General features: G+C 43.2%; 1 protein-coding gene across 2 annotated transcripts in view; it reads left to right on the top strand.

Annotated features, from left to right (window-relative positions):
* TRPM4 (transient receptor potential cation channel subfamily M member 4) overlaps positions 1-17,816 on the top strand; it is a 50,238-nt gene that overhangs the window by 7,616 nt on the left and 24,806 nt on the right. For both annotated transcript variants that reach the window (XR_010323355.1, XM_064293992.1), the window contains exons 7-12: positions 6,976-7,037; positions 7,233-7,424; positions 7,610-7,709; positions 12,930-13,042; positions 13,369-13,716; positions 13,907-14,041. Coding sequence is in view for 1 of the 2 variants with exons in the window: in XM_064293992.1 (XP_064150062.1) it covers positions 6,976-7,037; positions 7,233-7,424; positions 7,610-7,709; positions 12,930-13,042; positions 13,369-13,716; positions 13,907-14,041 (950 nt within the window). In the remaining variant the exon portion in view is untranslated. The remainder of the gene's footprint in view (positions 1-6,975; positions 7,038-7,232; positions 7,425-7,609; positions 7,710-12,929; positions 13,043-13,368; positions 13,717-13,906; positions 14,042-17,816) is intronic.

Genomic DNA, 17,816 nt, shown 5'->3' with positions numbered 1-17,816 from the left:
ATAGCTTTAAACACATCTATATTAATTTTTTATATTAAAAAAGAAGACTGAAAGTCAATGATTTAAGTTTCCAAATTGAAACAGTAGAAATAACAACAAATCAAACCTAAGGAAAGTAGAAGCAAGAAAATAATAAAGGTAAGAGCAGATACCAATAAAACAGAAACAAATGCACAGAAAATTAACTAAACCAAAAGCTGGTTCTTTGTAAGCATTTTCTATATTCAAAAGCTTGTTAATGTAATTCTTAAACTTTGTTTAGCTTTTTGGCAATTTGAATCTTACATTTAAATTTTCATACAGTAAAACTGACTTTTTTTGGTATACAGTTCTATTAATTTTAGCACATGTATAGATTCCTGGGAGTCCTGTTGGCACAGTGGTTAAAAGCTATGGCTGCTAATCAAAAGGTCAGCAATTTGAATCCACCAGCTCCTTGGAAACCCTATGGGGCAGTTCTACTCTGTCCAATAAGGTCACTATGAGTGAGAATCAACTTGATGGCAATGGATTTGGTTTTTTGTTTTTATACATTCCTATAACCACCACCACAGTTAGGATATAGAACAGTTCCATTACCACAGAGGAATTCCCTTATGTTATCCGCTTTGTATCCCTAACTCCTAGCAGCCGCTAATCTGTTTTCCATTGTGATAGTTTTGCCTTTTCTAGAAGGTCGTATAAGTGGAAACATACAGCATGTAATCCTTTAAGACTGACGTTTCTCACTTCATATAAGGTATTATGGCAACTTTAGTATGTGTTCTTTGGAACAAATTAAATCATACAAAGATATATAAAGTTAATTGTCTTTCCTTCCCAGCTCCAATTACCCTCCCCTACTGGAGTAATCAGTGTTATATAGTTTGAAGTTTACACTTTCATACTTTCTTTATACTTACAAAATCATATGTAATTATATTTCCACCTATATGAGTGTTTCTTTCTCTCATTTTTATTACTGTACATATCGCACTTTTCTCATGACCGTTTCTCTAGGTCCAAACATTTGTTTTGCTTAGTTTGGTCCAAACTAAGGCCAAAGATGAAGAAATTGAAGATTTTTACCAACTTTTGCAGTCTGAAATTGATCAAACATTCAATCAAGATGCATTGATAATTACTGGTGATTGAAATGTGAAAGTTGGAAACAAAGAAGGATCAGTAGTTGGTGATAGAAATGACGCTGGAGATCCCATGGTAAAATTTTGCAAGACCAACGACCTATTCATTGCAAATACCTTTTTTTCAACAACATAAACGATGAGTATACATGTGGACCTTGCCAGTTGGAATACACAGGAATCAAATCAACTACATCTGTGGAAAGAGATGGTGAAGAAGCTCAGTATCTTTAGTCAGAACAAGGCCAGGGGCTGACTGTGGACCATCAATTGCTCATATGCAAGTTTAAGTTGAAGCTGAAGAAAATTACAGCAAGTCCACAAGAGCAAAAATACGACCCTTGAATATATCCCGCCTGAATTTAGAGACCATCTCAAGAATAGATTTGATGCATTGAACGCTAATGACCGAGACCAGATGAGTTGTGAGATGACATCAAGGACATCATACATAAAGAAAGCAAAAGGTCATTAAAAAGACAGGAAAGAAAAGACCAAAATGGATGTCAGAAAAGACTCTGAATCTTGCTCTTGAACATAGAGTAGCTAAAGCGAAAGGAAGAAATGATGAAGTAAAAGAGCTGAACAGAAGATTTCAAGGGGTGGCTTGAGAAGAAAAACTAAGTATTATAATGAAATTGTACCCGCTGCGTCAAGTTGATTCCAACTCATAATGACCCTATAGGGCAGAATAGAACTGCTGCATAGGGTTTCCAGGTTTCCAAGGAGTGCCTGGTGATTCAAACTGCTGACCTTTTGGTTAGCAGCTGAACTCTTACCCACTATGCCACCAGCGTTTCCATGATTCAGAATCAACTCTACGGCAATTGGTTTTTTTTTTTTTTTTTAATAACGAAATGTGCAAAGACCTGGAGTTAGAAAACCAAAAGGAAAGAACACACTCAGCATTTCTCAAGCTGAAAGAACTGAAGAAAAAATTCAAGCCTCAAGTTTCAATATTAAAGGATTCTACTGGAAAAATATTGAACAATGCAGGAAGCATCAAAAGAAGATGGAAGGAATACACAGAGTCGCTGTACCAAAAAGAATTGGTTGATGTTCAGCCATTTGAGGAGGTAGCATGTGATCAGGAACCAATGGTATTGAAGGAAGAAGTCCAAGTTTGGTGAAAAACAAGGCTCCAGGAATTGATGAAATACAAATTGAGATGTTTCAACAAATGGATGTGATGCTGGAAGCTCTCACTCATCTGTGCCAAGAAATTTGGAAGGCAGCTACCTGGCCAACAGACTGGAAGAGATTCATACTTCTGCTAGTCATGGATTGAATTGTGTCTCCCAAAGATATCTGTCTACTTGGCTAGGTCATTGGATGATTGGCTTCCCAGTATTGTATGATTGTCTACTATTTTGTCATCCGATGTGATTTCTATGTGTGTTGTAAATCCTATCACTATTTTGTAACGAGATGGATTAGTGGCAGTTATACTGATGAGATCTACAAGATTAGATAGTGTCTTAAGCCAATTTCTTTTGAGATATAGAAGAGAGAAGTGAGCAGAGGGACGTAGGGACTTCATATCACCAAGAATGCAGTGCTGGAAATAGAGGGCGTCCTTTGGACCTGAGGTTCCTGTGCTGAGATGCTCCCATACCAAGGGAAGACTGATGCATAACAAGGACCTTCCTCCAAACCCCACAGACAGAGAAAGCACTCCCCTGGAGCCAGCGCCCTGAATTCGGACTTTTAGTCTATTGAACTGTGAGAGAATAAACTTCTCTTTGTTAAAGCCATTCACTTGTGGTATTTCTGTTACAGCAGCACTAGATGACCAAGACAGTGCTCATTCCAAAGAAAGGTGATCCAACAAAATGTGGAAATTATCAAACAATATCATTAATATCACACACAAGTAAAATTTTGCTGAAGATAATTAAAAAGTAGTTGCAGCAGTACATCAGTAGGGAACTGCCGGCAATTCAAGCAAAATTCAGAAGAGGATGTGGAGAGGGGGATATTATTGCTGATGTCAAATGCATGTTGGCCGAAAGCAGAGAATATCAGAAAGATGTGTACCTGTGTTTTATTGACTATGCAAAGGCATTTGACTGGGTGGATCATAACAAATTATGGATAACACTGCAAAGAATGGGAATTTCAGAACACTTAATTGTGCTCATGAGGAACCTGTACGTAAAGAGGCAGTCATTCAAACAGAACAAGGGGATACTGCATAGTTTGAAATCAGGAAAAGTGTACCGCAGGGTTGTATCGTTTCACCATACCTATTCAATCTGTTTGCTGAGCAAATAATCCAAGAAGCTGAACTATATGAAGAACAGGGCATCAGGATTGGAGGAAGATGACACAACCTTGCTTGCTGACAGTGAAAAGGACTTGAAGTACTTACTGATGAAGATCTAATTCTACAGCCTTTAGTATGGGTTACACCTCAACATAAAACAAAAATCCTCACAACTGGACCGATAAGCAACATCATGATAAATGGAGAAAAGATTGAAGTTGTCAAGGATTTCATTTAACTTGGATCCACAATCAGTGTCCATTCAGCAAATCTGCTGCAAAAGACCTCTTTAAAATATTAAAAAGCAAAGATGTCACTTTGAGGACTGAGGTGCACCTGACCCGAGTCATAGTGTTTTTAATCACCTCATATGCATGTGGAAGCTGGACAACGAATAAGGAAGACCAACGAAGAATGGTGTTGGCGAAGAATATTGAATATATCATGGACTGCCAAAAGAAAGAATAAATCTGTCTTGGAAGAAGTAGAGCCAGAATGCTCCTTAGAAGGGGGAGGTTGTGGAGACTTTGCCTCACGTAATTTGGACGTTTTATCAGGAGGCACCAGTGCCTGGAAAAGGACATCGTGCTTGGTAAAGTAGGGGGTCAGCGGAAAAGAGGAAGACCCTCGATGAGATGGATTGACATAGTGCTTGCAACAGTGGGCTCAAGTATAGTAATGGTTGTGCGGATGGCACAGGACTGGGTAATGTTTCATTCTGTTGTACATAAGGTTGCTATGAGTTGGGACCGATTCCTTGGCACCTAACAACAACAACAACAAAAGTTTTGTATTTTACTCATTCTTTCAATAGTTACATAATATTATTTAGTAATGGATGTACCTTCAGTTATTTAATAATTTCTCAATTGATGGATTCTTAAGGTTATACCAGTTTTTGGCATTACAAACAATGCTGAATAAATATCTTTGTTTGGACATCCTTACATACCAATGTTTATATATCCCCCAAAGTGAAATTTCTGTGTGTGTGTTTTAATATATAGTGCTAGGTAACTTCCTAAAAAATTGTAGCAATTTTCATTGCCACCAAGAATGTGTGAGAGTATCTTTTTCCATCCAGTCTAAACTAGTTCTGGATATTCTTGGCTTAAAAAAATTTGCCAGCCTGATGGGTGAAAAATGACTTCTCACTTTCAATTTGATGTTGCATTTATCTAACTACTATTTAAAGAAATTTTGTCGGCCAGTCAGATTTCCTGTATTATTAATTGCCTGTTCATATCCTTTGCACATTTTATTTCTTATCTTTTTGTAGGACTCTCTTATATCCTTTGGACAGCAATCATTTGACTATTATATGTATTGCAAAATTTAAAAAATTACTTGTGCTGTCTATTGGTGTGAAAAAAAATACTGTTGTTTTTATGTGGTTAGATACGCCTGTTGTCCCTTTCGTAGCCCTTTGGTTTCCTGTCTTCTTAGAAATGTCCCTCCCACTCCAAGCCTATCCAATTTTCTCCTAAGTCTTCTTTCAATAACTTATAGTTCTTTATTTTTAATCTTTAATCCACCTGGGAATGATTTTTACATATTATGAGGTAGAGAGTGTACATTTCGTTTCTTCCAGATGGAAAACCATTTTTCTTCATGGCTGTTTAATAAATAAATGATCCTTGTCCAGCTGAATTTAAATGCCACTTCAGTTGTACTTTCAGTCCCTTTATTTATATGTTGAAACCTGTTTCTGAACCTTTTGCTCTTCCACCTCTTGATTTATTTATTCCTATGTTAAAACTATGTTTTGATTACAGTGGTTTAAAAACATTTTAATATATGGAAATACTTTAATGCTTTTTACCTTTTTTTAAAATTTTTATTTTGCTTTAAGTGAAAGTTTATAAATCAAGTCGGTCTCTCATACAAAAATTTATACACACCTTGCTATATACTCCTAATTGCTCTCCCCCTAATGAGACAATACGCTCCTTCCCTCCACTCTCTCTTGTTGTGTCCATTTAGCCAGCTTTTGACCCCCTCCACCCTCCCATCTCCCCTCCAGACTGGAGATGCCGACATAGTTTTATGTGTCTACTTGATCCAAGAAGCTCACTCTTCACCACTTTCATTTTCTATCCCATTGTCCAGTCTAATCCCTGTCTGAAGAGTTGGCTTTGGGAGTGGGCTTGGGATAACAGAAGGTCTGGGGGCCATGACCACTGGGGTCCTTCTAGTCTCAGTCAGACCATTAAGTCTGGTCTTTTTACAAGAATCTGGGGTCTGCATCCCATTGCTCTCCTGCTCCCTCAGGGGTTTTCTGTTGTGTTCCCTGTCAGAGCAGTTATCGGTTCTCGCCAGGCACCATGTAGTTCTTCTGGTCTCAGGCTGATGTAGTGTCTGGTTTATGTGGTCCTTTCTGTCTCTTGGGCTCATAATTACCTTGTGTCTTTGGTGTGTTCTTCATTCTCCTTTGTTCCAGTGGGTTGAGACCAATTGATAATGCTTTTTACTTTTAATACTTAAGGAAATTTCCCCCTCACTGTTCTTTCTCAAAAATTTCTTGGCTCTTCTCTGATATTTGTTCTTCCATATGAACTTTAAAATTAGTTGGTTCCATTCCAAAAAAAAAAAAAAGAAAACACTCCCAAATTCCCCCTAACTCCTCCTTCCTCCCCAAGATAAATTGATGTGTTAAATTGTGACAGGCCGACAGTTATCAGTGTTTGCATTTATTCAGGCTTTGTCCTTAAATAAGTTTTATACATCTCCTTCTAAAGATAACATACCTTTCCAGATTAATTTATTCCCAGGTATTTTGTACTTTTTAGCAAAACATGGATAAGATTCTTATTACTATTTTGGAGAAAAGTTTTTGATTTTTCTTATATTAATCTTCTTACCAGATCCTTTTATTAATCTTTTTTTGTTTCTTTTTATTGGAATCTCTTCAGTTTTCTGGGGATATAAACCATGTTTTCTTCAAGTAGATCTCTTTGTCTCTTCAAGCTTTTTAAAAAACAGTGGCTTGCATTCCCACGATCTCATTTTTCTTAACAAAACTCCAGGACGAGTATGAAGAATAGCAACGCTGTCCTCTTATGTTAATGGAAATACTATAAAGCCATTTTATGTGCTTTTCCTGTTAGATCCATCCATCCTTTCATCCTTCCATCCATACATCAATCTTTTCATCTACTTTATATGATTTTGCAGTTGGGTGTTGGTAAATATCCTTAATGTGTTTGGATAGTCCTTTCTATTCCTATTTCCTTCATTTTATCTTTGAATTTTCACCCCTTCTGGCTCCTGGACAGTTAATCAATTACAAGATTGACTCATGCCTTGATCCGGGACCCAGGAGTCCAGGCCCCTACCTTTCTCCTCCCTTTGAAGTTGAGCATTATGGTCCTCAAAATCTGGTCCCCTCCCAAAGTGCTCAAATGTATGACAATTCCCATGAGCCTCAGGACAGAGGATTAGGAAGAGGACACATTTGCTGTAGGGACTTCTGGGAAATGAGTTTTTTTCCCATCCCTAGCAAAGGATAATGGGAAGTGATCTGAGGTATCCTGGGTGTCCCCTCCAAGACTGAGGTGCCCAAGCCCTCTGCTCTATTCTCCTCAGGGACTGGAATTGACATCCCTGTTCTCCTCCTCCTGATTGATGGTGATGAGAAGAGGTTGGAGGTATGGGGACCTGGATTCCTGGGTCTAAGGGAGGAAGAGGCTGGGAGTCTGGATGCTTAGGGGCTGGGGGTCTAGACTTCTGGGTCTTGAGGAGACTGGACTTCTGAGTCTTAGGGGAGGAGAAAGGTGGGGGCCTGAACTCCTGGTGGGTGAATACTTGCCTGTCCTAACCTAACTCTCCCCTTTATCTTGTAGCAAATAGAGAACGCCACCCAGGCCCAGCTTCCCTGTCTCCTGGTGGCTGGGTCTGGGGGTGTTGCAGACTGCCTGGCAGAGACCCTGGAGGACACTTTGACCCTAGGGAGTGGGGTGTGCAGGCGGGGCGAAGCTCAAGATCGGATTAAGCGTTTCTTTCCCAAAGGAGACCCTGAGGTTCTGCAGGCTCAGGTATGAACCCTGAGTTGGGAAAAGCTGGGGACCTGCACTCCTAGTTCTTGGGATACAGGGTACTAGGCACCCGGACTACTAGGTCCTGGAGGGGAATGGCCTGCTGTGTCCCTCTGTGGGGAGGGCTCTGAGCCTGAGTGCCTGGGAGGAATTGAGCTGGGGATGCAGAGTTTGGTATCTTATAGGTGGAGAGGATCATGACCCGAAAAGAGCTGCTGACAGTTTATTCTCTTGAGGATGGCCCTGAGGATTTTGAGACCATCGTTTTGAAGGCCCTTGTGAAGGGTAAGACTTGGACCTCCATATTCTTCTCCTCTCTCAGTTTAGCCTTGGATACGTTTCCTGGCCTGGGCGTTTTATCCATTCTCTCTAACCTAAGCTTCATGCTTCTTTTTATCTCTCTCTTTATACCCTTCACTTCTGCAGTGTTTTTCAGGGCTTTGCATGGTCCTTGTCTTAGTCATCCAGTGCTGCTATAACAGAAATACCACAAGTGGATGGCTTTAACAAAGAGAAGTTTATTTTCTCACAGCCCAGTAGGCTAGAAGTCTGAATTCAGGGTGCCGGCTCTGGGGGAAGGCTCTCTCTGTCAGCTCTGGAGGAAGGTCTTCCACATCAATCTTCCCCTGGACTAGGAACTTCTCTGCGCAGGAACCCCGGGTCTAAAGGACATGCTCTGTTCCTGGTGCTTCTTTCTTGGTGGTATGAGGGCCTCAACTCTCTGTTTACTTCCCTTTCCTTTTATCTCTGGAGAGACAAAAGGTGGTGCAGACCACACCCCAGGGAAACTCTCTTTATATTGGATCAAGGATATGACCCGGTAAGGGTGTTACAATCCCACCCTAACCCTTTTTAACATAAAATTACAGTCACGGAATGGAGGACAACCACAGAATACTGGGAATCATGGCCTAACCAAGTTAATACACACATTTTTGGGGGGACATAATTCAATCCATGACAGTCCTGTTTGGACAGTTTTCTCCAGATGATTTTATTATGTTCCAGCATCTGGTTTTCCTGTTAATCCATCCATCCCTTCATCCTTCCACCCATACATCAATCTTTTCATCTACCCATTATTTCATTAGTCCCTCATTCTTTCATTCATCCACAATCCATCTATCCATACATTAATCCTTCCCTATACCCATCCATCTACCCACTCATTCTGCCATTCACTCACCCTTTCTTTCATCCATCTAGTCAGCCAGCTAGCCATTTTCCATCTATTCATCCATCCATCCATCTCTCCATCAGTCTTTCCATCCACACATTCATTGACAATTCCATCTACTCACTCTTCCGTCCATCCATCGTTTCATCCATCCATCATTGTCCATACATTTATCCAACCATTCTTCCAGATCTTCACCCATCCATTCTTCCTTTTGCACATGCCTCCAATATGTGTTAAGTACTGGGGAGTAAGGGAGTTGGAGGTGAATCAAAGATCTATCTCCCAGTGAGGAATTCTTGATATTTCACTAGAAAAGGCAGCTCGGAGGAATGCATGATGAAAATTAAGGCAGGGAGCGTAATGGCCACCTGGTAGAGGCTGGGAATGAGGACTCACATATTCATTCAACAAACATGAAAATGGCTGTGTTCCTGGCATCATCCTAGGCTCTAGAGGTTAAAGCAGACCCATTTCCCTCTTTCGAGGACCCCATATCCTACTAGGGTTGTTTGGACACAACCTTAAATAAAATCTAAGACAAAAGCATGAGGGAGGAATCACTTGCAGTAGGAGAGAAACTTCAAGGAAGAAATGGTATTTAAACTTGAACTCGAAGAGTCAGTAATTTGTACTTAATAAGATGGGGTAGGAGAGAGAAGTGGAGAATTCCTGGGGCTCTGTAGGAATATGAGTGGGGAGGGTCATTTTTGGTGTCAGAAGAATTTGACAGGCGAAATATCCACTTAGATAAAAACTCCCAAGGGGCATAATGGCAATATATAGTGCTTTCTGAACTCCAGATCCCCACCTCAGTTGTATCTACCATGCCCTGTGGTGTGATAGAAGGAGCAGTGACCTCGGACTTTGGAACCAGACAAAGCTGAATATGAACACCAGCTTGGTCTCTTCCTGGCTGTGCGACCTTGGGATAGACAGTTCCCTTCTCTGAGCCTCAGTTTCTCTCTCTGAAAAATGGAAATAATACCTTGCAGGAATGTTGTGAGCCTCAGAGGCAATGTACGAGCAGGGCCTGGTACCCAGTGGAAGCCCAGTGAATGGGGGCTCTTCTTAATATGATTCCATTTCCTGTGGGGACATATCCTTAAATAGCAGTGACAGTCAATGGGTGAATCTGATTCACTTTACAGGGGTTAACTCATCAGTCTCCTGGGAGAAAACAAGGCACCTCTGCAAGATGTGGTTTGAGAGGGTGGTGGTTTAAGTCCACTGCCTGCAAATGTGGGAGTGATGGCAGCACTCCCTTGGGGAAATTGGAAATGGCTTGATGGGCTTAGTGATAATAGAGTTGAATGGATGTGGCTTCAGCATGTGAGGAGGGAGGGGGAAGGGAACAAATGCTCCTTAAGAGTCTAGTATGGGCCAGACACTGTGTTGAGCAGCTGACATACATTTTTAACCCCTTATCCTCAATCCCTGCCTGCAAGGATCATTTCCCCCTTTTTGTAGATGGAGAACTTGCACAAGGTCACACAGCTAGTACAGGGGTCAGGACTTTAATTCAGGCCCCTCTCTTAATCCCACTGCATGGGGCAAGTTTGGGGTGAAGTAGGAGGCCCCTGTGGCTGGTATGTAGAATGCATGAAGGGAGTTTTGGAGACAAAACCAGTGAAGTGGGCAGGGCCAGGTCACCCAGGACCTCAAATGCCAGGCTGAGGGGCTGGAGAGGCAGGAGAGGGCAAGAGAGTCAGTTCTGGGTGTAGAAAGACCTTTTAAAGTTAAATGAGGGAAGATTGGCTGAGGTGACAGACCTGGTGGGAGAGAATGAAGATTGAGGTTGGGGCTGTGGGGACAGTGAGAAGGGGACTAGCAGAGAGTGTCAGGGGGCTAAAGAGATGGGAGTTGGGGACCAATGGGTTATGGGATGTGAAGGAAAGGTAGGGGGCAAGAACAGTACCCAGAGTCTGGCTCATTGGCTGGGTGGACAATGGGGCGATCCCTGAGGTGGAGAACCCCAGAGAAGATGGGTTTGGGGGAAAGACCATGAGGTCAGTGTGGGACATGGTAAGCATGAAGGACCTGGAAGAGGTCCAGGTTGGTAAACAGTGCCATGTTAAGGCAGAATGTAAAGCGATATATAAACATTCCCTTTTCTTCTCTTGGAAATGTGAAGAATGTAAGGGGAGAGCTATAGAATCTCAGAAAATCCCGCTCCGAATTCACCTCTGGGTTTTGAAAAGAACCGTAAAGCTCTGTGGTCCTACACATGTTATTGTCTCTCTCTGAACTTCTGTTTCCTCAGCCTTCAATCTTAGAGGTTACACTGGTCAAGCTGGAGATTCCTACCAGTTTGGAACTTCTCCTACAGTTATATTATTGATAACAATGCTACAAAGTGGGTACCTTTACTACTCCCATTTTATAGATGAGGAAATTGCAGTTCCCAAGGTTCAGTGGTTTGCCTGAAGTCACTCAGTTGGTAGTGGTGGAACTGGCATTGGAACCCAGGTCTGCCTTCCCGAGAACCCATTGCTCATCTCCGCTACCTTGGATTACCTTGTTCTACAATACCAGTTTTTGGAACAATCGGAATGAGATGAATTTGCTTTCAAGATACATGTGGAGCAAGTGGAGGCAGAAGGAAAAACAAACTCCATGGTGCAACAGTGCTCTGAGACCCAGCAGTGTCTAGGCTTTGCCCAGCTTCTCTTTGGAGCCACTCGATGCTTCAGGACTCTTCATGCCCCTGTTGACTGCACATGTCTGGATCCATTAAATTGTTGGATCAGAATTTTAAAGACCTCTTGACCTTCCTTGCTGTTTTTAATGACCTCTACGTTCTTCTGGAATCCCTCTCATGTTGGATTTTTTTCCAGCCTCACTTTCTGCTACAATTGCCTTTCCTCTAACAACATACTCCAAGTTTCAGGAAATCAGAATGACACATTTGCCATGATATTCTGTGCTTTCCTGCACCCCATGACTTTTCTCAGGCTGTTCCTGCTGCCTTGAAGTTTCTCTTCCCACCTTAGGCACACACTTCCAAATCCAACTAGTCTTTCCAAAGCCTTGCCCAAATGCCCATCCTTTAACAGACTCTCCTGGACCACTCTATACCATGTGATTATGGCCACTTCTGGGCCTTAATCATATGCTCTGTCCGTCTCTGAGGGCTCTGCTCACTCTGAGAGTAGTTATTTCTGTTAGGGACATATTTCCCCTACTAGAATGCATTCCTTGAGGGCAGGAACTATATCAGATTTCTCTCTCCACCCCTCACATTGACTGGTCCACAACCTACCTCAATAAATGTTAAGTAATAAACAATTCCCTTTCCTTGTTCTTGGGGACTCTAAAGCACTGCTCTCTGGTTCTGAGGTGAATCTTATTTATGCCTGTATCTTAGTTTCTTAGTGCTGCTATAACAGAAATACCACAAGTGGGTGGCTTTAACAAACAGAAATTTATTGTTTCACAGTTCAGGAGGCTAGAAATCTGAATTCAGGATACTGGCTCTAGGGGAAGGCTTTCTCCCCTGTCTGCTCTGGGGGAAGGTCCTTGTCTTAGCTTCTCTAGCATTCTTCTCCATGTTCCTTGGAGAACTCCATGTGGCATATCTTCTCCCTGTTTACTTCTGTACCTAATCCACTCCTTTTATATCTCAAAAGTGATTGGTTTAAGACACACTGTACACTGATATGGTCTCATTAGCATAACAAAACCCATCCCAAATGGGATTACATCTACAAGTACTATATGTTGTTGTGTGCCTTCCAGTCAATTCTAACTCATAGTGACCCCATGTGACAGAGTAGAACTGCTCTATAGGGTTTCCAAGGCTGTAATCTTTGCGGGAGCCGATTGCTAGGTCTTTTCTCCTGTGGAGCAGCTGGTGGGCTTGAACAGGTGACATTTTGGTTAGCAGCTGAGTGCTTAACCACTGTGCCACCAGAGCTCCTTCCCACAAGTATAGGGGTTGGGATTTACAACGCATATTTTTGGGTGACTCAATTCAATCTATAACATGCTTGTAATAATCTGACTTCTTAAAGACCCCGGACTTTGCTCAACATCATCCTCCTTAAACCAAAAACCAAACCCAGTGCCATCGAGTCGATTCCAACTCATAGTGACCCTATAGGACAGAGTAGAACTGCCCCGTAGGGTTTCCAAGGAGCACCTGGTGGATTTGAACTGCTGACTCTTTTGTTAGCAGCCGTAGCACTTAACCACTATGCCACCAGGGTTTCCATCACCCTCCTTACGTGGAGTTTAATGTCAGCCACACCAAATAGAAGCGAAACATCCATCAGATGTTCCCATCCTCCCTCTGACTTCTTGCCCCTGTCTCCCTCTCACCCTTCCAGCCTGTGGGACCTCTGAGGCCTCAGCTTACCTGGATGAGCTGCGTTTGGCTGTGGCTTGGAACCGAGTGGACATTGCCCAGAGCGAGCTCTTCCGGGGGGACATCCAGTGGCGGGTGAGGGGCTGGGGCCTTGGGTGGCCGGGTGGCTCTGGGCATTGAGGGTCCTGCTAAGGGGGATGTGTACTTCTCCCTCCCTGACTTCTTCGACACCTGACCCTGCCTTCCATTATGGCTGTCCAGCCTTCCCTTAATTGTCCACCCATCTCTGATTGTCTGCCCCATCTTGTGCCACCTCTGCTCGTTCGTTCATCCATCCATCCATCCATCCACACCTGACTCATAGCCCTGCACCCCCATCTCCTCTCCTTGACGTCTGACCTCACCTGGACTTCTGTTTGTCACTCTGCTCACCTCTTGCTCTGTTCATCCCATCCCACAAGTCCTTCCACTTGGAGGCCTCCCTCCTGGACGCCCTCCTGAATGACCGGCCCGAGTTCGTTCGTCTGCTCATCTCCCGTGGCCTCAGCCTGGACCACTTCCTGACTCCGGCGCGCCTGGCCCAGCTGTACAGCGTGATGCCCCCCAACTCAGTGGTCCGCCACCTTCTGGGCCAGGCGTCCCACGGCGCGGGCGGGGGCACCAAGGCCCCAGCCCCTAAAGGCTCTGCGGAGGCCTCGCCCCCTGACGTAGGGCATGTGCTGCGGCTGCTGCTGGGGGAAATGTGCGCTCCGAGATACTATCCCGGGAGCGCAGCGGACCCCCACCCTGGCCAAGGCTGCCCGGAGAGCGTAAGGATCGGGCAGTGCTGGGGCCAGGCACGGAGGAACCCGGGGGCGGGGCTATGTCAGGGAGGGGGCGTGGTCATAGCTTGGGGTGTGGCTGAGCGAGGGGCGGGGCTGATGGGGCCAGTGGGGCGGAGCCAGGCAGCGGTGGAGGGGGAGCGGGGCGCAGACCTAACCACGCCTTTCCTACCTGCAGACTGGCCTGCTCTCGGCCAGGACAACCTCGGAACTCAGGCTGGACGCTGTCCTTGGGCAGGCCCCCTTGAGTGACCTGCTGCTCTGGGCACTGCTGTTGAACAGGTCTCAGATGGCCCTGTATTTCTGGGAGATGGTGAGTTCTGGTCCTGATCTCTTATTCTACTCTCTTCTGCTTCTGTTTCCTTTATGCCTACCAGACACCCCCGCGACAGGATTCCCTGATCTCTGACATCACCCTGACTTCCACCCATCCTCAATTTCCGATATATGACTCCAACTACTACTACTTCTCCTCCTCCTCCTTCTTTTTCCTTCCTCCCACCCTCCTTTTCCCCCCCATTTTGTGTGTGTGTGTGTGTGTGAAAATACACACAACAAAACATACACCAACAATTTCCACATGTGTAATTCAGTGGCATTGATTACATTCTTCAAGTTGTGTAACCGTCCTTACTATCCTTTTCCCAATCATTCCACCACACTGACATAAACTCACTGCCCCCTAAACAGAAACTCCCCCTTTGCCCTCTCCCTTCCACCCCTGGTAACCGCTAATAATTTTTGGTTTCTACTTATTTGCTTATATCATGTAAGTGAGATCATACAGTATTTGTCCTTTTGCAACTAGTTTTGCTCAGCATGACGCTTTCAAGCTTCACCCATGTTGTGACATGCATCAGAACTTCATTTCTCTCTTTAATTTTTATTTTAATTTTGGTGAAAATATACATGGCAGACACATTCATCAGTGTCTACTTGCATGATTCACTAACATTGGTTACATTCTTTACGTGCGTCATCATTCTCACTGTTTCTACCCGTATTGTTTTACCACTGTGAATTTAGATGCATTACCCCCTAAACTTCTCATCTGTGCTTTAGAATTACCGTTGACAATTTGATCTCACATAGATAATTCTTTACAAGAGTGCATTGTTCATGTCGAACATTCTTTACTAATTTAGCTACACTGTTGTTTAGTTTAAAGATGACCTCCGGGGATAAATTCAGTTAATGGCTTGAAAATTTTCTCAGAGCAGTGGATTCAGGGGTTCCTTCTGTCTCAGTAGGTCCAGTAAGTCTGGATGCTGTAAGAATTTAAAATTTCATTCCACATTTCCCCCTTCGATCAGGATTCATCTACTGATTCGTTGATCAAAATGTTCAGTAATGGTGGCCGGGCACCATCCAGTTCTTCTGGTATCCTGGCAAAGGAGGCTGTAGTTCATGGAGGCAGTTAGTCCTGCCCGACTTCGTTTCTCTTTATGGCTCAGTAGTATTCTATTGTATATGTATGTACCACATTTTATGTACCTATTCATCTCTTTATGGTCATTTTGGCTGTTACACAGTGCTTTTAAAACAAAACAAGTGTTGCGTATGGATAAATGTTGCAAAAGTATGCAAAGGTGCCTGGACTTGACAAACACCAAAACAAACAAAGAAAAAAAACAAACCAAACCCATTGCCATTGAGTCGATTCCAACTCATAGTGACCTTGTAGGACAGAATAGAATTGATAAATTGGGTTTCCAAGCCTGTAATCTCTATGGTGGAGAATATTGAATATACCATGGACTGCCAGAAAGATGAGCAAATCTGTTTAGGAAGATATACTGCCAGAATGCTCTTCAGAAGCAAGAATGGTGATGCTTTGTCTCACGTGCTTTGGACATGTTATCAGGTGGGACCAGTCCCTGGAGAAGGACATCATTCTTGGTAGAGGGTCAATGAAAAAGAGGAAGACCCTCAATGAGATGGAATGACAAAGTGGCTACAATGGGCTCAAGCATAACGATTGTGAGGATGGCGCAGGACTGGGCAGTGTTTCGTTCTGTGGTGCATAAGGTTGCTATGAGTCAGAACCGAGTCAATGGCACCTAACAACAACAACAGCCTCTGCAGAAGCAGACTGCCACATCTTTCTTCCATGGAGTGGCTGGTGAGTTTGAATGCCTGACCTTTTGGTTAGCAGCCAAGCACTTAACCACTGTGCCAACTAATGACAAGTAAGGACAGAGAGTTTATTCTTCAGGGTAGGGAGGAAGGAATGTAATCAGGAAAGGAACACGGGGCGTTGTTATTTGTAAATTTATTTTTGAGCCTGGAGGCGGAAGCCATGAACTCATTATATTATTACCTATTGTTTTTCTACATGCTAGAAATATTTCATAATAAAACAAAAATTTTACCTACCAACTCCACGTCTAAGGAAATAATCCCATGTCTTGGACAAGTACTAAAATATTTCTATGGAAAGATGTTTATCTCTGCATTGTTTGAATAACAGAAGAATAAGAGAAACCTTAATGCCTGATTATGGGAGATTGGTTGAACCAATTATAGCACATCCACAAGATGAAATAGCAATACAACCAAACTCATTGCTGTCAAGTTGATTCCGACTCATAGCGACTCTGTAATAGAATTGCCCACAGGGTTTCCAAGGCTGTAATCTTTACAGAAGCAGACTGTCACATCTTTCTCCCGTGGAGTGGCTGGTGGATTTGAACCACTGACCTTTTGGTTAACAGCCAAGTGCTTAACCACTCTGCCACTGGGGCTCGAAATAGCAATACCTAACAGTTAACCGCCTTGTCATTCAGTGACTCTGACCCATGGAGACACCATGTGTCAGAGTAAAACTGTGCTCCATAGAGTTTTCAATGACTGATTTTTTAGTTTTAGTTCTGGAAGCAGATCTTCAGGCCTTTATGTTACCCCGCGCCCCCCCGCCCCCAACTAAAACAAACAAAAAAGTCACCCGGGGAATCTGGTTAAAATACCACCCTCCTTCTTCTCCTTCTTTCTTTCTCTTTCCTCTTCCTTCCTCTCCCTCCCTCTTCTCCTTCTGCTTCTCTTCCGTTCTCCTTTCTCCTACTTCTTCCTTCCTCCTTCCTCCTCTGTCTCTCCCTCCTTCTTCTGCGTGTTGCGCATTTTTTGTAACTTGCTTTTTCAGTAAACAATATATATTGGGCATTTTTCCATGTCCATATGTATAATCAATCTCATTCTTTCAAAATCCTTGCATGTATAAGGAGGTTAGACTTTACCCTCTAGCTGATGGGAAGTCATTGAAACATAGTTACACTCGTGACTGCAAAGTAGAAGGGAACACAGCTAGAGGTAGGGAGCCAGTTAAGAAGGTAAAGTTGGAGTCTTCCAGGCAACCAAGATGAGGTCCTAGATTAGTACAGGTGGGATAGAGATGTTGGGACACTTTTGAAAAATGCGTGGGAAGTTAAAGAGTCATGAGACTCGAATACGATCCAAGATGGAGCCTACTTTTATGCTATAGAAATGGCTTAAGAGTTCTCCTTCAGCACTGGGCTGTTTTCAGCCTATCAGGCTATGGGTTCAGCATAGATTTTTGTTTTTGAGTTGTTGGAGTTCTGCATATGTTCCGAATACTAGACCTTTATCAGATATATGATTTGCAAATATTTTCTCCCGTTTATGGGTTGTCTTTTCATTGTCTTGGTAGTGTCCCTTGATGGGTAGAAGTTTTTATTTTGATAAAGTCCAACTTATCTTTTTTTTTCCCTTCTGTTGCATGTGCTTTTTGTATCATATCTTAAAAAATTTGCCAAATCCAATGCCATGGAGAGTCATCTCTATTTTTTCGTCTAAGACTTTTATAGCTTTAGCTCCTGCATTTAAGTCTTTGATCCAGTTTGAGTTAATTTTTGTGTGTGGTGTGAGGTAATGTAACGGAACGAGGGTTCTTGTCCTGTCCTATTAGCTGATTGAAATAAGACGGATGCCACACCACCAGTTGCAAGGGAAACAGAAAGTGGAAATTTATTGTCTGCGCAGACAAGGAGCAACTCGGGGTCTAGCGACCATAAGGCCACGTGCTCGCTGTCTGAGGGGGCTTCTGGGGGTTGGGTTTGATGCCTGGAACTCTC

The sequence above is a fragment of the Loxodonta africana genome, chromosome 11 (genome assembly GCF_030014295.1).
Source record: "Loxodonta africana isolate mLoxAfr1 chromosome 11, mLoxAfr1.hap2, whole genome shotgun sequence".
NCBI classification, from domain to species: Eukaryota; Metazoa; Chordata; class Mammalia; order Proboscidea; family Elephantidae; genus Loxodonta; species Loxodonta africana.
This window is presented reverse-complemented; position numbering and strand designations above follow the sequence as displayed.